At 37.5% G+C, this 24,249-nt stretch overlaps 1 protein-coding gene and 1 long non-coding RNA gene across 3 annotated transcripts; one reads left to right on the forward strand and one right to left on the reverse strand.

Annotated features, from left to right (window-relative positions):
• Positions 1–11: 11 nt before the first annotated feature.
• Positions 12–24,249, forward strand: CIR1 (corepressor interacting with RBPJ, CIR1). 2 transcript variants are annotated; one of them, XM_066999659.1, is made up of 10 exons: positions 12–172; positions 1,193–1,287; positions 1,825–1,898; positions 3,434–3,447; positions 3,536–3,591; positions 3,944–3,992; positions 4,205–4,322; positions 19,389–19,495; positions 20,897–20,982; positions 22,653–24,249. In XM_066999659.1, the coding sequence occupies exons 1-10, from the start codon at positions 101–103 to the stop codon at positions 23,377–23,379; spliced, it is 1,398 nt and encodes a 465-aa protein (XP_066855760.1). In that variant the 5' UTR covers positions 12–100; the 3' UTR covers positions 23,380–24,249. The 2 variants fall into 2 exon arrangements, with proteins under 2 accessions (XP_066855760.1, XP_066855762.1); XM_066999661.1 differs by lacking the exon at positions 12–172 and adding an exon at positions 477–498.
• On the reverse strand, positions 15,644–17,628 carry LOC136791118 (uncharacterized). Its single transcript, XR_010832431.1, has 3 exons — positions 17,354–17,628; positions 16,271–16,405; positions 15,644–15,942 (listed from the first exon to the last, which is right to left on the reverse strand). It is a non-coding gene; the product is annotated as an uncharacterized lncRNA (long non-coding RNA).

Genomic DNA, 24,249 nt, shown 5'->3' on the forward strand with positions numbered 1-24,249 from the left:
GGAGGAGGAGGAGGAGGAAGAGGAAGGCCCGCCCGCCCCGGAAGGCCCGCAGCCGGCCCGCCGCGGACAGCCGGCGGCTCCCCCCGCCGCGGCCGCAGCCATGGGGAAGTCGTTCGCCAACTTCATGTGCAAGAAGGATTTCCACCCCGCCTCCAAGTCCAACATCAAAAAGGTGAGGGGTGCCCGGGGGGGGCGACGGGCCGGCCCCGGGGCCTGCCTGCCGGCCGAGCCGCTGCTCCGGCAGCGAGGCCCGTCCGTGCCCGGAGCGCTTTGCTCCGTCGCGGCGGTGCGCCGGGGTGGCTGGAGCCGTGCGGGGCCTGCGGGGGGGCCTGGGCGGCGGGGGGCGGCGGGGGGCGGCGGGGCACCGCGGGGCACCGAGCTGCGAGCCTTCGGGCCGGCGCTGTCCCCCGGCGGGGAAGGTCAGAGAGGAGCCAGGCAGCTACGCTCAAGCTCGCGTCCACAGGAGATCATCGGCGTGGGAGGACTGTGCCGGGTTAAGTTAGGCGTTAATTTGAAATTCAGAAGCGGTTCGCGTTTATTTTGATGTTCTCGTTCTGTAATGAACGTCTCCTTTGGTGTAAGCTAACCTGTCACGGCGATGCTGTCGTCAGTGTTATCTTTTCAAGCCGTTGATTTTGATTTGGAAAAGCAACTGTTAGTAAACAGGGGGAGGAAGAGGCAGGAAAAAGAAGCTTAAAAATAGTTGTAGCTTGAGACTTCCTCACGGGCTGGTATAACTCTTCCTGGCTTCACCTTCTGAACCTGTGTTTCCCTAGATAAATAGACGCCATACACTGCCCAGGGAACCCCCCACCTGGCATGGTGTGCCCTCGTTTTCCCGGTATTTCCCCTCTCGCCTGACCTGGCTGCAGAGATTTCATCCCCAGAAAAAAATATTTGCACCGTTCCCAGAGCTCCCGAGAGAACCTGGGGTCTGATCAGGGTCTGCCCTGAGCCTTGGGGGACAAGGTGCCGGTACAGTGGTACACCCAGGGCATTTTCTGAGCTTATTTATTTTTGCATTACTGGACTTTTCCACGTGTTTTATTTCTGAAATGTTGTTGAAGTTTCAGCTTATTTTTTTACACAAAGTTAATTTACAGTAGACTAAACAAGCGATGTAGTTGTATATGGATCTGTTTTACCGTAGGTTCTTGTTTGTTTAAAGTAGAAACTTACTTGTTTTTACTAGGTATGGATGGCAGAACAGAAAATATCATATGATAAAAAGAAACAAGAAGAATTAATGCAACAGTATCTTAAAGAACAGGAATCCTATGATAACAGGTGAGAATTGGCATACCATCACGCGCTTCTTTCTTCCACCTCCTCTTTTCGTGACAGCGAAGGTCATCTGCCTATGAGTTATTTCACAGACTGTCTGCCACTGACCGTAGGTGAGGTCAGTGACTTGTGTATTATTGTCTGTTTAAGCAGAAGTCAAAAGAACTTCTTTCAAATGGTTTATGTGGGTCCTCAATTTCATTTCAAAACATGCTACGTTGAACAGAACAGGAGGTAACCTTGTACAGCGACATACTCTGATCACACAGGCATCTGTCTTCCATAATTCTGTGAAAACAGAATTGTGTTTCAGTCGTGTCTGAAACATGTGATCTTTGGTACACAGTGGAGCATGCAGAAGTGTTGACTGGTCTCTCTGTTCTTTTGATATTCAGCATTTGGTGCTCAGATTAACAAATGAAAAATTTCCAGTTGTTACCACAATTTTCTGCTGCACGTTTCTTTCTTTTTTTCTTCAGTAATTAATACCAATGTGAATGTTTTGTGTGTAACACTACAAACTCTGTCTTTTTCATGTAGATTGCTTATGGGTGATGAGCGTGTGAAGAATGGTCTTAATTTCATGTATGAGGCCCCACCTGGAGCAAAGAAAGGTACTCTGGTTTCCTGGTTGTGAGCAAACAGTGTTGCAAAGCTAAAATCACTCCAAAGAAACAATCATAGTGTCTTATATTTTAAAATAACATTTTCATAGTGAGTTAATGCTAGAAGGTATAGTTTTTAGTTCTTCCTGTGGGAATATGTGGAGATGCATAGTATTTAATAATTTTGATCTCATAATAGTTTGATTTCTCCTAAACTGAGAAATTGTTTTTAAGCAGCAGTTCAATGTGAAGAGAAGAAAAAGATAAAATAACTTTTATGGCAACAGCAGAAATTCAGTCCTTGACCAAAGGTGTTTCTCCAGCCACTTACGAAGTCATTGCATGAGGAACACTAACTAGACCTTACCAACACAGTAACTCAGGCTACACAAACCTGTGTTTTGGCCTGCTCTCCTTTTTAGAAACAGCAAGGTCACTTTTGCTGAAAAGTTCTGCTCAAAATTCAGCCTGATCCATGTCAAGCATGGGAGGTATCAAGGAGTTAATTAACTGGAGCGTTATAAAAAAATAAATACTGAATGATCCAACTCTGGTGGGTCTGTGACTATGTTTAGTAGATTCATAAATAGGAGTTACTGAATACCGTCCCTACCGAGCTGAATTTTTATTTTTGAATATATATATATATTTAATTCTATCTGCAATAATATAGCCAAAATATTTCATCATATTTGCCTGAAATATTTATTTTCATCATATTTACCGAAATATGACCTTTTAAATCTTTAAAAGTTTTAAATATGACCCTTTTAACATGAAACTGTACTGATAAGTGTGGGCCTATGGGACTGACACAGTGAATGACACAGTAGTTTTTGTTAAGTAGCTTTTAGGGTGTTTTTGAGATCCTTTTAACCAAAGAATTAAGTTTAATATAAATTGAACCTGCTTTGCAGTAAGCCCGTGCCTGCTAGGAATCACATTAAACTTTGTCAGAGGAAAACCTTTCATAAATTGCAATTTCAGTTTTATGAATTGGCTAGTGAAGGAACGCATTTTAACAGAGTACTGTACTGTAGGAGGCACTAATTTATTTTGAGAAATATAGATTAGGTTTCTCCACTATGCTTCATCTATTGAATTCTAGTTGGATAGACTATAAAATTAATGATAACCTACCAGGGCAACTCCCTGTATAACTGGTATGACAGATGAACTGACTATGAAACAAATCCTTATCTCTCTGAAAAGCAAAGAAAACTTTACATTCTAGAATCCAACTCCAGGACATTTCTGCTGCCTGATTGTATAACGTTGCTTTGGCACGCTTTTAAAGTTTTTGTGCTTCTATATCAAAGCAATATAATTCTAAGAGAAGATTCGGTTTCAAAGGATTTGAAACTGCACATACTAGAAGCTGATTATTTGTGTTCTCTATTTACTTTGTTACTCTCTGAGTATTTGTGCTGTTGTATTAGTATAAACCATAAAATATTTTGTTTCCAGATTAGGTGACAGCTGCATTTTACATGTATAATTAATGTATCATCTCTTTTCTTTTCATGATTTCTGAAAATTTGAAGAGGAAGCTAAAGAGGTATTTCATTACATCATTTGTTTTCTACCTATTTACTTGAAATTTATTTTTTTTAAGAATCAAACTTGACGTGTTTTCTATTTTATAGCAAGAAGGAGAGACTGAATACAAATTTGAATGGCAAAAAGTCGCCCCTCGAGAAAAGTAAGATATCTCGATTTTATCCGAAGAAATATAATTTTTTTCTTATTTACCTTCCATAACCTCTTCTTTTTCTTACTTTTTCTTCTTTTTAAGCAGGTTGTATGTGTAACCCTTTCACATCCTCACAGTTAACTAGTAAAACCTCTAAACCTGGAACCATTTCCTTGATCAGCTTAGTTTTTGTTTGAATTTTATGTCCATATTTGAAAATATATTAAAGCCAACATTTAGCAGAAGTATCTCTCTGAAATGGGTACACTTAACAATAAAAGGTCTCAAAGTAGTTTTGTATGTGATGATTTAAAAAAAATTTGAATTTAATACATGTTTGCTTTTTGTGTTTGTGTAACAGATATGCTAAGGATGATATGAATATCAGAGATCAGCCATTTGGTATCCAGGCAAGTTACATAAATTTCACTCTGTGGATGTCTTGGGTATATTTCAAATATTATCTAACTGCAGAACATTCACATGGACTCTCTTAATTTTATCATCTGCTTATCAGTGAGTTTAAAAGCTTTTTTATGCCTAATAACATGTACATTTCTGTAAGCGTTAGGTTGTATTGTTAGGTAAATTATGGTTTGTTTGTTTGTTTTTTTCCTTTTAGGTGCGGAATGTGAGATGTATTAAATGCCACAAGTGGGGTCATGTAAACACTGATCGAGAATGTCCTTTATTTGGCCTTTCTGGAATTAACGCAAGTTCAGTCTCCAGTGATGGTTCAGGTAGGCGGTGAATGCCTTTCAAAGGGTCTGGTTAGAAATTTTGGGGAAAATCATCAGGTTTAATTTGGAAGGTTTAAGTTTATCTTATTTGAAAGGGTTAATAAAATGGGGAAAATGCTTCTTTATTTCAACTGTGCTATCCCCAATTTCAAATTACTTCAAAAGCTAGGGATCTAATTGTTTAATTAGTAACACATTTTAAAAAGAAACTGTAAAGACTGTTGCCTTTAATTCTATGTGTGGCAAAAATTCAGAAGCTGCCATGAAATTGTTTATATAAGAATGACAATATCTGTTACAAACCAAAAATAAACAACAACCCCATATTGTCAAAGACTGGCCCAGTTCAAGAAATTCAGATTTGGACAAACTGCTTGGAAATCCATAATGTAGCAGTGTGTCTTTTTCAATCATCTGGGGGAAAAGGAGACTTTGTTTTGTTTTTTTAATATATGTAGTTCTTAAATAAATGGACAAGTAATTGAAAATCATCTTTACAAATGCCCGGTTTCCTCTCAGCTAGCTTATTGTTGCTTCAGGAACTACATTTTTTTTTCCCTTTATAAGTTTTCTGTTAGTGTTAGATGAAATTTAAAGAAGTGGATGGATATAAACATTCAAATTGAATGTTGTTTGCCTACAGTAGTTTGTTTTCTATAAGTTGACTCAAGTTTGTAACACTTCCGATGTTCTTAAAATTGTGTTTTTTTAAGAAACACCTGGTAACATGGGTGAGTCTTCAGACTTATTTTGCATTTTAAGATCGCGTGCCATATGTATTCAGTTTTGCAGGGACACCATTACAGTTGCACACTTGATAACATTTTTCTTCTATTTTTCCTCAGGTTATCTATTTTATGTAGTAGCTCTTAGTTTTATTACACGTTTAGCCTACCAACAATCTTGCCTTTCAGAATTAGACTACCTAGATATGTCGTTTCTCTGAGATGAGGCGTAGAAGACTTAAGTTAAAGGAAATAGTGCCTCTTACACTCCTGTGCTTTTAGGCATTGTCTGATGATTATACCATTGTATTAGCAATCCTGTAGTTGACATTCACAGCCTTTATATTCAATAAGTTATAACATTAAATCATTTTCTTACCTCATTCTTATCTTAGAAGAAACTGTGCTTGGTGCGTTTGGTGGTGGTGGAATTACATGGTGCAGCTGTAGGTGTCAGATATGCTTTTGTGCTGCAGAACTTTTTTTTTCAGTTCAAATTATGTGGGTAATTTTCAGGAGTGCTTGGCTGGGAAACTTGAAAACATTTGTGCATGCTTGCACAAACTTGAAAATGGACTCATTATTCATAACAGTGTAAAATGGACACTTTGCAATGTCAATGTAAGACTAACAACTTGCTTCAAATCTAACCGAACTAATTATCTAGATGCAGGCAAAGTTTGACTGCATGGGTGTTTCCTACTGAGAGAGATTGTCTCCAGGTAGCTTTCCAAACAGCCATTTTTAAGCCTAAGAGAGGTTGCACATGATGAATTTTGTATGAAGGAAAGAGCTGTAGAACTATTTATAAGTTCTCATTCTGTGCAAATAACCTAACATTTTCGACTCTGGAACTTAGAAGACAGTGTGCTATGCTGAGCACAGACTTCTTAACAGGCTGAGAGGAAGGACTTCAGCAAGTAGGAGCGGGTGACAGATCAGGGTTTGTATATATAATTTGTTAGACACTGTTCTTGGATTTAAACAATCAGCTGTGATGATAATACTTCTGTCTCTTTCTCTCTGTCTCTTTCAGGAAAATTATATGTAAAAACACTGGTAGTAAAGTTAAACAATTACAAACTGTTGATTTAATAGCAGATAAAAGGCTTATAGGAAGTAGTAATATCATTAATTAGATCAGCAGTAAAAAGGTTGTCTGCTTTTTCTAACCTCAGGCATGCAATCCTTTCGTCAGCTTTTCTAAATCTTAATCTGATTTAAAAACAAGCTAAATTATGCACCCTTAGGGACTTCTGGAGTTTCCATGAGTGTAAACAAAGCACGCAGTTTAGTGAGAACACAAGTTATTGAATTCACTGATTCTCTTAAGATGCGTAACTTATTATAGATTATCAAGAAACTGGCTGCTCTTGGCTTGGACTGGCGTACGCTTCGTTGGGTTAAAAACTGGCTGGGTAGCCAGGTCCAAAGAGTTGTGGTGAATGGAGCCAAATCCAGTTGGAGGCCGGTCACTAGTGGTGTCCCCCAGGGCTCAGTGCTGGGACCGGTCCTCTTCAATATCTTTATCGATGATCTGGATGAGGGGATCGAGTGCACCCTCAGTAAGTTTGCAGATGACACCAAGTTAGGTGCGTGTGTCGATCTGCTCGAGGGAAGGAAGGCTCTGCAGGAGGAACTGGATAGGCTGGAGCGATGGGCTGAGGCCAACTGCATGAAGTTCAACAAGGCCAAGTGCCGGGTCCTGCACCTGGGGCGCAACAACCCCAAGCAGAGCTACAGGCTGGGAGAGGAGTGGTTGGAAAGCTGCCTGGCCGAGAGGGACCTGGGAGTATTGGTTGATAGTCGGCTGAATATGAGCCAGCAGTGTGCCCAGGTGGCCAAGAAGGCCAACAGCATCCTGGCCTGCATAAGAAGCAGTGTGGCCAGCAGGTCTAGGGAAGTGATTGTGCCCCTGTACTCGGCTCTGGTGAGGCCGCACCTCGAGTACTGTGTTCAGTTTTGGGCCCCTCGCTACAAGAAGGACATGGAGGTGCTCGAGAGAGTCCAGAGAAGGACGACCAAGCTGGTGAGAGGTCTGGAGAACAAGTCTTACGAGGAGCAGCTGAGGGAGCTGGGGTTGTTCAGCCTGGAGAAGAGGAGGCTCAGGGGCGACCTTATCGCTCTCTATAGGTACCTTAAAGGAGGCTGTAGAGAGGTGGGGGTTGGTCTGTTCTCCCACGTGCCTGGTGACAGGACGAGGGGGAATGGGCGAAAGTTGCGCCAGGGGAGTTTTAGGTTGGATGTTAGGAAGAACTTCTTTACTGAAAGGGTTGTTAGGCATTGGAATGGGCTGCCCAGGGAAGTGGTTGAGTCATCATCCCTGGAGGTCTTGAAAAGATGTTTAGATGTAGAGCTTAGCGATATGGTTTAGTGGAGGACTTGTTAGTGTTAGGTCAGAGGCTGGACTGGGTGATCTTGGAGGTCTTTTCCAACCTAGATGATTCTGTGATCTGTTAGATAGATATAGTAGATTAAGCTTATGTCTCATATAAATAGTATTTTCTGAACTAAACCCTGAAACCAGTCCTGTGTTGTCCGGGATGGGAGTAAATAATTGTCTTTGCTGTGCTGTGGATCTGCAGTCAGCTCTGTAAAGTTAACCTAAACTGAGGGTAAGTCAGTCTGTCAAGACAGTGTTTCTTTATTTCCCAACAAGACACTGCACTACTAAAAAAACAAATCCTGTCATGTTCTGATCAATGTCCCCCTCCACAGATAATCTTGGCTTTGACAATTTCTCTTTATTGCTCTTTGTATCCTTTCATTGCATCTACCCAATGCTTTTTTATTAGCCCTAATGCTGAATCAGTCTGCACCTCTAAGAACTTCCGTTCATCTGGAAGACATGCTTCTTCAAGCTCTGCTTCTTCCTGCTTCTCTCTATTGGTAATTACATCCACTCCTACTCCTAAGCTGCTTTTATGTCTCTAGACCAAATTTCTGTTTTTTTTTTTCTGATTATTTTACAGTACTTCGAAAATATCTGTTGCCACGCCATTCTTATTTTGATTAGCTAGAACTGCAGAAAATACTGCTTTGTAAGGGACGGGCTTGTGTATGATACTTTTTTCTTATGAAACATCTGTTTTTTTTAAGAACTGAAAACTAAGTTTAAAAATACAAAAGCACTTGAACTGCTTTTGGTTTTGTTTTTACCCCCCTTCAATTTGTCGCAAATAAATATATCCACGTTTAAAAAAAAATAGAAACTGCGTAAATAATCCAGAGTTTTCATTTATTGTGATTCTCAGCACCAAAAAAAAAAAGTGCAATACCCCTTGGCTTGCATGGTTCAAACTCTAAAGAATAATTTTCAGAAGCTGTCTGTTCATCTCTAGAATGTAGAAGAAAACACGTGCCTCTCTGAAGAGAACAAGGAAGGAGTAGGGATTTCAAGGATAGGGAGCGACTACTTACAGTATATAGTAAATCTGGAGTGTGTATTTAACGTTACATTTTTTTTTTAAACAGCTAGATGAGTAAGAATATTTTTGCAACTGGCTCCCTAAAGAGAGTTGAAAAATGTTGGACTAAATTTTTAAAGCAAGTAATGCTTTTAAGGGTCACGAAGTAATTCCTTATGTAGTAACTCCATCTTTGAAAGCCAGTTCCTACCTTGTTTGCTAGGAAATTGAAATATAAATATTGTCTCATAAATGAAGAATATAACTGTTGGAGAAATACAGACATGATAAAGAATAAAAACTAATTATAACAGTTAATATGCCAGGGCTACAATTAATGTATTAAATTAATTTTATTAGAAGGATCCAATTTAGGCTGTAAGTCATCAAAATGTTGTTTGGTTGGTTTTTTTTTTTTTAAAAGCATATCTTTGGAATTTTTAGATAGGGTCCTTGAAAAGAGCTCTGTTGCTCTGAAGTGATTTACTTAGTAGCGCTTATTCTGATTTGTAGTCTTGTCGTCCTAAAAAAGATGATCTAACAATTTTTTTTTTCATTGGACTGAATATTTTTTTCTAGGCAATGCTTGGTAGTCACACTACCTAACTTTTAGGTTAGGTTTCTTAAAACTTTGAAAATCCTTCTCCCTTGTTAGAACAGCATGCATCAGCACAGTGCTGGAAGGTGCTAGTCCACATACCGCAAATCATCCTGGCTGGTAGCAAATTCTAAAGTAGTTAGTGCTCGAGATCCCTTGACCTTGTGGTAGTACATCTGATAGTAGATGGCCATTGACATTGCTGATTTCTCGAGAAGTATCTTGTAAGAAATGGTGTGGGTTCCCTGTGGAAGGCTTCTAACAGACCCGTTCTTCTGAACCTTGCTGTTCTGCTTTAGAGAAGCACACCTAATGCAAAGGAAGGTAGATGACTCTGTCTTGTTCGCTGCTGTCTTCCCGCATTTACCCAAATGTGAGTAGTTTTATACTAACTGGATTCATGTCTGAATTGCATCATGCAATAACTTTGAAGTCTTTAAAAATCTCCTGTGTAGAATGGTCACTGCTCTCAGGAACATTACTGAACAGTTAATTCATCTGGAAAGGAGACAGTGGTAGGCCACAGTATTGCTAACAAATCTTGATGCGTTTACAAAGGATTGGCACTCACCTAATAGGAGGGAAACTTTCATCTTTTTCCTTGGTTAAAAGCAAAAGCTCTTCCCAGAAAATGATGCGAAAATTGCTTTATTAGGAAAACTAAATTACTGAGTTAAAAACTGCAAAAGCAGCAGCCGTTCCCCATCCTTCCTTTTCTTCCCCCAAAACCAGACATTCAAAGATCTTCTTTGAATGGCATCTTCAATTTAATAAAAGCACAGGGGGTAATTTGTATCTTTAAATGCCCAAATCAGTAAGTTTCAGTAGGACTTAAGACTCGTGATTTGAATGAAAAGTTAACTAATGCAGAAGCTGTTTTACCAAATGAGTAGTTCATGTTAAAGGGAAAGAGCATGTGAGCAGAATGGTGAATTAGAGGTTTGTATGGTGACCTGCCAAAAAAGCACAGGTACTGCATTTCAGCATTCTTGCCTTTCTTGTTTGTTGACAGAAGTTTTCCAGAGTAGTCTGCCATTAGAAGGTGCTTCAGAAAAATTTCTACTTTGTGCTTCTACTGCAGATACGAGAACTGTACACTTGACTTCTAATAGCCAGTATTGTTTCCTTTGACATCTCTACAGGCAAAGAAGATATCAAAGAGCAATTAACACAAGTGCAGTATGTGTTTTGTTCTACTGTTCTCCTCATTCAGGAAGAGAGCAAAGTAAAATATCTTATCTGGGCTCAGGCTTTTTTTTCAGCCTCAAGGGAAATGGTTGAGTTAAAAATGAATGAAAATAAAACTTCTATGTCAGATTTAATTGCGTTACCTAAAGTTCTTGCTCTTTTTCCCTATGAGGAAAGAGTTACTCATCTCGTATTTACAGTTTTTCAAGCATCATAAATAACCATCATTTTTTCTTTCCCATATATTCTACAAACTGCAATTCTCTTGTTTCAGCAGAAAGATATTTGTCATTGAATTGATCTTATGTGACGACTGCATTGTGATCTTCCTCTTGGCACATAAACCACAGCAGCAATCACCAATCAGTTTTAGTGTTGCGTAACTTGCATACGAAGAGCAGTTGACTTTGGTTTGCTCAGGTGGAACTGCTGCAGGTTAACGCACGTTTGGCACAGAACTCTGTTCTACAGGGAAAAAAGACCACTATCTTTTGGGATCTGAAATACACTGCAGCGCTCCAGCAAACAGAAAATAATTACCACCAGTACCTTAACTTAGGCTTGGTGGCTTGGTTATTTTGCTTCTGGGACTGCTTTACTAATCTAGCTGGTAATTCATACTGGAAAAAAAATAATAATCTTACCATTAAAAAAGCGCCTTTTGAATAATATCTCACCAGTGAATAGAGATTATTTTTGCAATAAGGCAATTTCAGTGGATGTGGTTATCATGGGATAATCACACCCCTGGGGTACAGCCTTGTCTGTAATCTCCCAGGAGTGTAATTATTTCATGATAACTGCACCCCCTGGTGTTGCATTATTTCCATTATGAAATTCTTAGTTTTAGATATAAAGTAACTTACTTTGATCGCTGGAAACTGCAAAGTAGTGTTAGAATGCTCCAGCTGTGAGGCTTACAGAGACCAACTTATAAGATTTACTTCTCCCTTACAAAGTTAAATTAGGCAATCAAAATGCTGCTTTGGGCTAAACTGATTTGGTTTTTTTGTGTTTTTTTTTTTAACTGATAGAATCCTAACTTTCAAAGTTCAGACAAGATGAAAATACCTGTTGTGGTTCTGACTTTGTGCAACTGCGTGTATATGCATGTATAAAATATGTAATGTATGCCAGGAGAAAAACATGTCAGTAGCCTCTGAAAGTTTGCCTGTACATTTTTTTTTTTAGATTATTAATCAGCAACATCTGTTTTTTTTGTGCTTTTCGATACTTTTTGTTTGTGAGGCCTAAAAAACCTTTGACTTTATTAGAACAGGGACTCATAGGTTTTATGTGCAAAAAGGTTTTGAAGTAATTCTGTTAATTCACTTCAACATTGCCTGTAACTGCCTTGGTTGGATGAGCTAAATACTTTTTTTTTTTTTCTGCAAGCAATCTATCTTCTTCTGCCATTTTGAAGGGGGCGGAGGGAAGAAATTGCTAAAAAGATATGAAAGCTTAAACGCTTACAACTTAAATTATATCTGTTTTGAACAACAACAACAAAAAAAAACCTACTAGGAAACAATTTATTACTGTCTTATGAGAAAAGGCATTACTATGTTATGAAAGAAGGCCAGTGTCTCAGATGGGGAGGTAATTTTGTGAATGCTCTAGTTAGAACAATTGGGATACTAACATTTAAAAAACAACAACAACAACAAAACTTATGTTGTTGGCCTATGAAACCTAAACCTGGAAAGTTCTGGGCATCCTTCTCTAGTATGAAATCCTTCAAATGTTTTGCGGTCCACTGGCTCCATACATAATTCCTCCAGTGAAATTACAGTGAAAAGCAAGTACTGTAACATGATTTAAATGTTAAGGATAATTCAGGCAAATAATAGTAAAAATGTGACTGGATATCCAGAGTCTGATGTTCTACCAAGATTTTTTTTGGGGAAAAAAAAAAACACACCTCAGTTAATGCCAAGCAATGGCATTTTTTTGAGTATACCTGAGCTAACTGTGGTTGTGTCTGTCACTTGATGATCTCAGCTTTTTGGGGTGTAAAATTCCTTTCCATGGTAATTGTTGAAATTATCAACCATATTGAGCCAAGAGAAATGAAATCTATGTCTATATTACTATGTCTGTAATCTCACTGCATTTTTTCAGTGACAAGTATAGTAACATTTTGTTTTTCAACAGATAAAAATTTACATTGTATTGGGAACGCAGGAATGGATTTAAGTGTTCTCTTGAATCTGTATTAACAAAGAGAAGGTACTTGAATATGCTAACTGTGACCATTTGTATTAATGGTCATCTGTAGAAATGCGTAGTGTATGAAACTTTCCTTTATGATCTGCAGCTGAGACCTTTGATTGTGAACAGTAGGAGCCCTAACAAAATCTCCACATAGTTCAAGAACTGACACATTTTAGAATAATCCTCCATTTATGCTTCAGAAGAAGCCTCTGTATTTGGTGTGAATGCATAAAATACAAATTTCTATTAGAAGTCTTTTGCTTGGCATTTGAGCGATAAATATGGATTGCTATAGCAGCTTGATAAATTAAATGGTTTTTACTTCTTAAAAAAGTAAAAAGGAAATTCAAGATTCTCTGAAATAGCCTATGACAAAAGCATGGCAAAGTGTTAAATTCAGCTAAACTGCAGCTACTTCGAAGAAAAGCTAATTAAAAGCCAGTTTTTGCATTCATTCGTCTCTCTCAATGCCAACTGCAGCAGTTGCTTTGAAGTGTAAATATGGTCTGAATGCAGTCATCTCTGAAATAGATGGAAAAATTATCAGTAAAAAATGATCAGTTACGAATTAGTGGAGGCAGCATAAATTTGCTGGGTTCTTCAAGACCAGGATCATGGTCACATAATTATGATAATAACTCCTTGTCATTTAGATAAATAAGAAATGTCTATTCTTATCTCTGTCATAACCACAATAAAAGTTCACAGAAGATGCAGTGTGATTATGCTCAGTTCATTTTATGTCATCTGAAAAAGAACGTATCAAACTGTGTGGAGAACACAAAAGCTGTATGGATATATTATTGACAAGCCTGTCCGTGTGAATTTGAAAATTAGTTTCTGTTTTGAAGCAAAACCTAAAAAGCCTCGTATCCAAATGTTAGGTATTTGCTACCACACAGAGAAGGTAACATTCTGAATTGAGACTATTTTCATCCTTCTTGCGATGGTGCTAAGCTAAAACCCACCAGCAGCATGGTTTTCCAACACCTAGTTAATGTGAAAGAGCTGTTTGCAGTTCAGTTGTATCATTTGTGAACTTAGGATGTACAGATCATCTTTAATGGATAATTCAATAAAATCCTGTTTGTTTTGTTTAAGGATCACTAATGAGGGGGTTTTAAAGTCTGAGTGGTAGTTGCCAATTTGATTGATTGATTGATTCAACAGCAGAGCATGACTTTAATATTGTTGTCACATAGAAAATCAAATTTCAATTTGGAAGAATTATGGCATCGTGCTGTCCAAAATGCACATAAGAAAGAATGATGACAACATGCTTAGGTCTACTTTGTTAACAAAAATTACATGGCTATAAGGGATAAGTCTTGAGAGTATCTTGTTCTTGATTCATAGGTGACTTTAAAAATTGATAGAGGGGAGTATACTGAGTGTGAAGTATACTGATGAATGGCTAGCATATCAGCCAGTGTGCTTTTTCACATTTATGTTCATATGAGTTGCCTCTCCATTAGGAAATTACGAGATGTCGGATGGTATGATGTGATATTTTAGATTAAAACGATCACATCTGTAATCTAGAAGATATCCCACACCAGAACATGTTCTTGGGATAGGAAAGCTCTACAAAACTCCAAATGTGTTCTGGATATTCCGGTTTGATGACACACAAAATGAGCATTAGTTAAAATGAAGGTTTAAAGGTTGTAATTAAAATGGCACCATGAAGAATCTACTTCTTTTTTGTGTATTTTTAATTGAATAGTCTACTCAATTTGTAACAATATATAACAGCAACCACTATGTAAGCGCAACCGGTTGCTGTAATTTCCCTTGCTGCAGGTGGGAATATTGGTTACAATATTAGTGCTTCTTATATCTTTGTTTTCCATACGTATTCCATAATAAAAACCTCGTTAGAAACTTAATCGATTGCAAAGAATACTTCAGTTTGTTCATCTGTACTGGTGACAGCAGTGAAAGCTTTTATCGATAAATTGAGGAGTTACTGTCAAGAGTATGCATCATGAGTAGATAGATGTAAAAGTGCTATTTTTAGTGATACTGGCAATCACAATATTATGGTCTGTCCTTCCTGCCACTGAAACTGTTGTAGAAAAAGTGGTATTTAATCACAGTTGTTATGAAAAGAGGCTTTAACATACTGTTCTCTAATGTTGGGTAATTTGAAAAATGTGCTTTAGACATTTTAATGGAGGTCTGCTGGATGGTGTGCTACAGCTAGCATTGTTCTCCCAAGAGGAGTCCTTTGCCCATGCTCATTAGAGGAAATACTCTGGCAACAACAAAGTGTTACACGCATTGCTTCATGAGAAGTACAGACAGAACTGAAAATGAGTTTCAGCTATAGGTTTTTCTCATTTCTTGGCTGAGAGTGGGGGTAATGATGTGGGGTAGGAGAGCTTGCTGTAAGCTAGGCATTTAGTAATTGAAATCCAGAATTATATTGCCCCCTGGTTGTTTAATAGAAGCAGAATTGATTCTGTTAAATTGATCTCAGTTAAGTGCGATAAGAAATTGGAGTGCTCTTTGTTATAAAAGCAAATTGACAAAATGTTGTAGAAATCTTGGTGTGATATCCTTCTGCAATTCAGTATAATTGATGCTCACATACGCTTCAGAAAAATTCTATTTACAGCTCTTCTATTTATTTAATTGTATGAATATTGTAGAGATGCACCAACAGCTGTCAAGCTAAGGTTGCACTCAGGTTGTACTTTATGAAGACTAAAAACCCTCTTTTCACTCTTCATTGAATGGTTTGAGTTTCCAGATTTAATGCCCTACCTCTGAGTCAACTGAACTATCTCAATGTTTTCCTTAAATACTATCTTAAAAAGAAGAAATTATTAATGCATTAAGAACTTTTCTGAGAAGTAAGAAGCAGGAATAAACGGTAGCCTGTTTGCTTGAAAACATTGTTCTTTGAGAATTGTAAAGACCATGAAAAAATATTTTAAAAATGCTTTTGTGAGCCTTTATTTATGGAGCCTGTTTTGTGCAAGTCCTTAATATAATTTTAAGTACCTGTAGCTGCAGAAAACTTAACAACCTGTCTTAACACACAAAAATAAGTATGATATCACCATACAATTAATTCCAATATGTAGCAAAAAGCTTTTCTGAGACTGAATTTTACAAAAGATAAATGTTTCAGTTTTAAACAAGTGTCATCTGGAAAAGTTTTAGGGTTTTTTTCCTGTCAAAATGTAAATTCCAGAAAATAAGCTTGACACATAGTCATATTCAAAAATAGCAAGGTACTGTATTTGACTTGTTTCAGAAAGAATAAGAAACAGATGATGAAACATTATAGCTTTGAACTTATTTTTAGTTAGCTGATGGATGAATGCTGAAAGACTAGTAGTTAGAAGTCCTAGCAATCAGCTATTTTTACAGGATTCCTATATCTAACTCGCTGTCAACTCATGACACAATGTCATCTCCAGACCTTTTCACCTGCATGAGATGATTCAGCGAGCTTCTTCACAGACCATGTCACAAGTCTATAAGGAAACACATGAGGGCGTCAGTTTGCACAGTACACAAAGTATTTTTCTATCTTCATGTATGAATGATTCCTTGGATGCTGTCCAAGGAATACCTAGCTAGCATCAGTTCTCAATATTTTAGCCAAGAGCCTCTCAACTTAAATTTAGTATCTGTTCTTACCATGTTAAGCCATACAGGTTTTTTTATTTAATTAGAACATAACTGAAGGAAGATGCATAGCTATAGCTGACTTCAGATTTTGTCTGAAGATCTTGCAGGGTGATGTTCTAAGTGTAGTCATAAGTCAATGATAAACTGAAAGGATTTACCTCTTTGGCTTACCAAGTAAACGGTTTGATCGCAGTGGGCACAGTCACATCTCTAACAAGCATGACTCCACAGCCAGTCACACCAACGAAAGGAAGATGCCCTCTACCAGAAAGCACGCTGGTGGCTCCACAGTTTTAGCTTTAGCTCCTAATAAGCCAAGGACACTTCTGAGAAGTTAAGAGTTTTTTCAGACCTTTGTTAGGTGAGGTTCAGTGTTTGGTTTTGGTTTTTACTGTTTTTGTCTCCCTTGTTTGTATAAGCCAGGAGAAATATCTTACTTAATTTTATAGTGTGGGAAGGAGTGTTATTGTTTGTTCACACATTGTCACCCGCATCTTTTAACACTGCTACAGAGCAGCCTGGTCTGCTTGTGTCGTGCCTGGCCCCAGTCTGCGTGTAAAGGGTTGTAAAATAGGACTGTGTTTTTTACTGTGCTTTCATTTATGGGGTGGACTTATTTTCTAGTGTTTTCTGAACCCTTTGGTTATAGAAAAACTAATATATGTAAAAAAGCTTCATGGAGGCATTTCCTCACAAGCCGGGATGAATTTAAATTACTGTTCCCTCACCACAATTAAATGGAGACCAAAACAGAAATAACTTGATTCAAAAATCACTTTAGTCACAGGGTTCTGTGGGTATGTTTAATGTAGCTTGTATACGTGCATAAAAGAGGAGTAACAGTGATTCGTTAGCTGTCCTTGTTATAGTAGTACCATCTTGCAACTAAAACATAGCAGATGGAGCCATGAATGTGTCTCCTTGATGCCATTAATAAGCACAGAAGCAGAACTCATAAATTTATTTTTAGCCTAGTTTGCTTTCCTTTTAAGCATACCTAGTATGTGTGTTTGTTTTTTAAACCTAGTGCTGATTTCACCTCTTAAAAAGCATATGGAAACTAACTCAGAAGTTTGTGTGTGGTTGTGTGTTGGAACCGGCCTTGAGTAGGCCTCTCTCTGACAGGCCTGCTCCCATCTGCTGATCTGAGCTGTAAAGCTCAACTGCGGTCAGTTGGACAGAAATGCACAAAAATCAGTAATATCATGCATTCAGATTAGCTTTTTATGTAAAAGAGGAAATGATTTTGCTTACCTCTTTCCAGTGTTGTTGTGATCAAAGAACGCCTGAAGGGTTTATTTCTAGAAGATCAGTTTGCGCTGTGCTCTTGAAGGCAGGTATGGCTTCATGCCTGTCTGTTCGTGATCCTGACTCTAGTCCTTGTCCCTGACTGCAACAGTAGGGGCTCCCTCTTAGTTTTCTTGCAGATTTCCTGTATAGATTTGGACAAGTTGTGTTCCCCTGTTTGTCTAATTACGCTTATGGGAGTTGTTAGGTATCCAGTACACACCGAAGCGTATACAGTGCCCTGAGACACCAAGGGGAAAATACCGGCTAAGTTAATTACCTTTCTTTGTTAGGCAGTGGCTCCTCCCACCTTTGAATAAAAGGGGGAGTACAGGCTTTGATCAGGTCTAAAGTTTTGATTTCTTTGGTATGGTGAAGTCTTTCTTCGAGAATTTGCACTTGTCTCCATTTAGCTTCCTCATACAAGGCTTGGTTTTGGTTCTGTACTGGCACACATGCATGTGTGTTAACAAGCATGTATAGGTATACCAGGGAGCTGGAACTTTTAATTGTTTCTTCTCTTCGATTAGTCTTTTAAATTTGAAATAAACAAAACTGTAGATGCAAGAGCACGTATATGTTCATTAACATCAGTGAGCTTATAATTACACTGTAACACATACAAAGAAAAAACTCTTGGTAAAAATGTATGTGCAGGGAAAAAAAAATAAGCCACTACTTAATAGATCACATAAACTCGAGGAAAGACTAAACGGTATCTCATTAAAAAATTCCTTTGCCTGGCAAAATAAGAACCTTGTGAAGAAACGCAGGGGCTCCTTAAACCATTTCTGAAGTTTTATCTTCTTCATTCTTGTTTTACATAAAGGCCTGTTCGTTTCTGTGAACAAAGCATTATACAGGAAAACTAAGGAAAAGGTGAAGCTGACTTGTCTTGAGAAGGTGCTATTTCATATTTTCCATAATAAAAATTTCCAATCACTTTCCGTGCTTTTCCACGTTAAAAATTTATGAGTTTTATTCTTCTCCACAACTAAGAAACTCTTAAAACCGCAAAGCGGGATCAATATTTTCCATAAGACTAAGTTAATTTTATCACTTGCAATTAGTTCACTGAAGTATTGGTAATCATCTGTTCGACGCTCAGTTTTATGTGCCTTCTAATTTTACCTTCTAGATTTACCTTATGCAGTATTGCTAATTCATCGACAGGAAGGCTAGTGAATGAACTGGCATGGAAATTTACTAATGTGACCAACCAAAGAGGGTATGTTTAGGGTGAACAGAAAGCAACTAATCAGAGAATTACTTGAGGTTTTGCTGACTGCAGTATTCAGTTAAAGCAAAGAGTGAGTTATGGGATATGTTAAGTGACACAGTCAAGCTTGAACAATCCAAACAAAGCTGACGTGCCTAATCCCAAACATCTACGCTAATGCAACGTACTGCATATTTTTAAGCTGAAACTTGTGAAAAGACGTACAGTAACACCCAGAGACCTAGCATGTTTGAGGGTCACTAAACTAAGTAAGGATGTGGATTAACTTTTTTGTGTATTTATTTTCCATACATATACCAAGTTTCTAATGATGGTTAGTTACTACATTTAAGTTAATTAAAAAATGTGTCATTTTGAAAAATGCCTTATTGGTGGCATATTAGCAGTGTACTTTCCCATTGTTTTAGGGGAGAGGAGGCACTTAAAAGTCTTACTGTATGGTTTGGTTTCTTTAGGTTTCCTGTGCTTTTTGTACTGTAGTAGAAATACACTACTAGACTTACCTAAATATATTGTTTTCAACATGACAAAGTTACATAAGAGAATCCCCTTGTACTTAAAGAAAAATGCAATTATTTTCTATTCTGAATCTCCAGACTGCTGTTTTAGAAAATCATATCTGATTATTTGCTCAGCAGAAGATTATTGAGTTGATTTAGCTGTGATTTTACTTAACAAAGCTTCAACTGAATTCCTACTGTGGAGTCCAAAAAAGGTAGAGAGATATAAATGATACATTCAAACTGTGATTTTTGTGAACAGGGCCATCAATGCACCCCTCGGAGCTAATAGCGGAGATGAGAAACAGTGGGTTTGCACTGAAACAAAATGTACTGGGGAGAAACTTGACCGCAAATGATCCATCACAGGTAATGATCTTTTTACCAGTAAGCTGAAAATGTCTATAAATCTAAATGTGATTGCTTGTGAATTGCTACTTAATGTTTTCCAATATGCATATCCATAGGAAAGCTGAATAGCTATACCAGTAGAAAATCTCCAGAAACTTACTGTGCTTTCCAGCTCTGTTTTAGTCAGAATGGTGAATCATAAGTTACTTTTAAAAAAAATGTATGTAATAAATTAAATACCTCATTTGGATGACAATAAATTTAATTTTTCATAAAAGGATAGTTACAGGTTTGGCCGCTTAATATTGCTACATCTGTTATTTCTGAGAATAAAAATATTTAGTTGTCATTATTTAGACTGCAGAACGTACACTTCTAGTTGAGGTGCTTTGATAAAAATGTAAAGTGTAAAAATTTATATATATATCTATATTACTTGCGCAAGCCACCATGAAATAACCTTTGTTCGTGTGGCGGGATAATCAAGCCATCAAGTGACCAAGTTTGAAATAGAGAGGGGACAACAGCCCTCAGCTGTCTTTAAAATGCTGGAATAAATCAACAGTTCAGTGTGTCTCCACAACTGGATGTACCTGTGCATTTAAAAAAGCTATGCACCCCAGAATACATGTAACATATGAGCGCTGTTAAATGGATCACTGTGATACCAGTCTGTTTGCTTTATGTTAGGTGTGATGGTTGTTTTTTTGTGTGTGGAAGAGCTTTTTAATCTCTATTTCTTCTTTCCCCTCCTAAGCGTGGCTGAAAATAAAAACATAGTGGAGAACTGTAGTGTTCCAGATGCACATAATTTGAAGAATTCAGGGTCTTAAAGTAGCTATGCTTTGATTGTGTTACTGTATGCAGATTGTATGATTACAGTATTTTGCATTGCTAGAACACTTTGTGAACATTTAAAGACTAATGACACAACAGTAAGGTAGATGTGCTAATACCCATTTTCCTAATGACTAAACTGAGATAGAAGAGTAATTTGCCTAAATTACTCTGGGTTTGAGCAGGACTAGCATCTTACCTGTTCATCCAAGCATGGTAACAATGAGGTGACTTATCCTAGAGAATCATATGGGCTCCAAAATTGGCTCATTTTTATTAACTATTTCAGAAATGTTTCTTTCTCTAGCAGTGATTTTTCATATGTTACTAATAACTTCTGTTGTTTATCCCCCACATTATAGCACCTACTCAGCTTTGAGATAGAATGTGGATGGTTGTGGGTTTTTTTCTTTACAGCAAGTATGTCGCTCTTCCAAAGAGTTTTCAGCTGACTTGGTAATTCAAGTATATTTGTGCCTGTACAAAAATAAGGTACATGCAGATGCATCACTTTTAATACAGAAATCTGAATGAAGAGGTTATTTTTATACAAGAAATTAATATCCTACAATATTTTCCTAGGAATTTGTTGCAAGCGAAGGAGATGATGATCCAGAAGTTGAATTTTTAAAATCATTGTCAACCAAACAAAAACAGAAACTTCTAAGGTAAGTGTTGGTACCTAGGGGAAGGGATCAGTATCTGCAGTAGTTCTGATTCCATCATCGTCTTGTGCAGCATTGTCTTTGTAACTCTTCTATGCCATCGGAATAGCAGACATCAACTTAGTTTAACATACACTTGACTACAAATAGCACTATGAAACGTATTTTTTTAATTCAGCTGTTCTGTTTTAGTAAGTCCATTCTAACCTAGTTGTGCTGCATTTGCATTGTGCTTCATTTCTAACTGGGATGCTGAAATAGTAATAATTGGCTCATTGAAAATGCTGACAGTTGCTATTTTAAAATATTATTTTGCATTCCCTTGCTTACAGTATCTTCTTCTGGTATTAAAAATTGTATGTGTTGGTTTACTGGCTTACAATTTGGCCAAGTTTGTTATCCTCATTTTCTGTGCAGCTAAAGTGAACTTGGTGGTTGGCCTAGACCAGCACTGCGCTAGGATCAGGGTTTTGTACTTTGCTGTTTCAGCTAAGCCAGCAGAGGGAGCTCCCTGTATTTCTGTAGTTGTAATAAAAAGTTAATGAGGCTTCATTCTTTGCTTCTATCCTACTGACTTCGTATGTCAGGTGACTCAGTTTTTTCCTCTGTTAATATGCAACATTATCTTAAAATAACTTGAACATGTTTAAGATGAAAAGTATGAGTTACTGCGGGATAGAGCCCATACAGGTATAACTAGTTAAAACAGCAGTCAGCGTTTTGGGTTAAAAACACATGTTGTGTACACGGGGAGCGAAAGGGGAGAAAGGTGTATGGTTAAGCAGGTACATGGGTAGGGTAGGTACATATGGTATTTGCATATATAATAAATCATTCTCTGAACGTATCAGGCATATTATGTTTATTTTAAGTAAGGAATGTGTATGTAGTTTGAGTAATTTAAAATTGTATTTGTGCACTTCTGCTGCCCCAACACAATTAATTATAGAACTTTATATTTTCAAAGTTGAACTTCAGTAAATATGTGGGTCTTTTAGATGTTAGGAGTCTGAAAGGATTTTTTTTCAGTGCACTGAAAGTAGTTTCACTGTTCAGTCACTTATTTTCTGAGGATAAAGACAGAAGGCAATGAGTTGAAAATAGAAAACTAGGTAAAAGTAGTTGAATGGCAGTGAATGTGTGTGCCTGATAGAGTATTGTAATTGTGGCTAGAAATCTAAAATTTCTAGTTGTGACGGAAGAGGTTACTGAAAACAGCAGTATTATTTGCCTGGAGAACTCTGAGATGTAGGTAGGCTTTAAAGTCTCAATTTCCATCTTTTTGCTAATGCTAATTGCTTTTTTTTCAATTTCAAACTCTGCTATAAAGATGCACAAATAAAAGCAGCAATGATTTTCCAAAGTCTCTAGAGCAGATTGACAATAAAAAGCACTACCGAATACATGTATTCCTAGTGATAAGGCCAAAACTTATCTTTTTTTAAATTAAGGAATTGCAAAATCATATTGTAATTATGGTTAGCTCAAGGTTAGAAGCTTAAAATAATTTTAAATACTTGGCTGAAAGAGGATTGAAATCAACATGCTTTTATGGAAAATAGTGTATTTACTGTGTAGGACATCTGAAGTAGTCAACTTTAAAAGACAATGACTGTAATTTAGAGTGTCTTAACAAGTCTGATTGCGCTACTCTTTTATTTTGAAAATAAAAGGAAATTGGATCGTCTGGAGAAGAAAAAGAAAAAGAAGGACAGAAAGAAGAAAAAGCAGCAAAAGAAAAAAAGCAAGAGTAAACACAAGAAACATAAGATGAGCTCCTCTTCCTCATCCTCCAGCGAGACTTCAGGAAGCAGCAGCGATAGTGAGACTGACAGCAGAGATAAAGCAGCACAAAAGAAGATGTATTCTAAGAAAAGAAAAAAAGACAAGTTTTCAGAGGCTAGCAGCAGCGATTCAGAAGGAAAGGCAAAGACTAGGAAGGAAAAACTTTATGAAGATCTCTCCAGTAGTCACGGTAACAAGGACAAAGACAGGGAGGAGTATAGACTTTTAAAGCAAGATAGTTCTGCGGAGAACAACAAATGGAGCTCCTGTGAGGGGGAAGGAAAGTCCAAAAGCAGATACCACAGCACCAACAAGAGAGAGACTGAAAGAAAGGAGAGGGATAGGAGAAGCCAAAGCATGGATGAGAAGCGAGGGAGAAGCCCGTGCACAAGTCACAGCAGTTACAGTAGGCAAAGGCAAACAAGAAGAAGTCCAAGCGAAAGCCCTGCTGAAGAGCGGCACAGGAAAAATGAAACCAGAAGCCCCAGCACAGATGTGCGCAGACAGGAGAAAAAATACAGAGAGAGCAACGGGGACAAGTGCAGTAAACTGGAATATAGAGAAAGGAACAGACGCAGTAGAAGCAGAAGCCGAGCGAGGAAAAAAAACAGATAGTGTAGGGGACAGGTGCAAACAAAAATGTCTCCTTTTTGATGAATACCTTTAACAAGGGCTCAATTACATATTGCTGTTCATTTTCCAACCTCCGTGACTAGCATTTCCTAAATAAAGCCAACAGCATCATTTATGTAATGTTATAATATTTGTAAATTACGACAAATGTTATGGTATTTTTCTTACTGTATAAATATACTTGTTGGCAAATATCTCTTGTATACATGCGGTAATTCATAGACCTGATTTTTAGTGTTTTAAAATATTTCAGAGCAGCATGTGATATTCTTTGTTTTGTCAGTGATGATTTTTGTTTTTAGATTTAACTGTGAGGGGAAGCAGAGAGTAATTTGGGAAGAGCCCTGGGATATGTTAAATGGTAACAAACACTTGAGATAGGTCTGGATAAAATCGCTGCTTCCAATATCAAAACATTATATTGTAGAGTTGGTTGTGTTGGGTTTTTTTCATACTGAAGCATTTTTCCTAAAGTTCCCCGTAAGAGATCAATTTCATGAGTTAAAACAACAGAGAAACAGAGTTCACATAAGTGTGTAGCCAACATTTTTTTGACCTCCTGCAGTGTACAGCTTGGTCAGGGCTATCTAAACATCTTGAACCCCTGTTGGTATGTGTCAGTACAATGTCAAGTTATTGTTCGATAAGCTCTCAAGACATGAAAAGAATATTTACTGCCCCAACTGCTCCAGGTATTTCATTGTTTGTGGTAGAAAGTCGATGTAAATATTCATCTTCCTGGTTTTGTGAAACGAACTTATTTTTCTTGACCATTCTTGGTCATTTTCTGCACACACTATTATAAAGATGAACTTGATAATAAAACTCCTTATTCTTTAAAAACAGTAAGAA

Source organism: Anser cygnoides, chromosome 6 (genome assembly GCF_040182565.1).
Source record: "Anser cygnoides isolate HZ-2024a breed goose chromosome 6, Taihu_goose_T2T_genome, whole genome shotgun sequence".
NCBI lineage: Eukaryota > Metazoa > Chordata > Aves > Anseriformes > Anatidae > Anser > Anser cygnoides.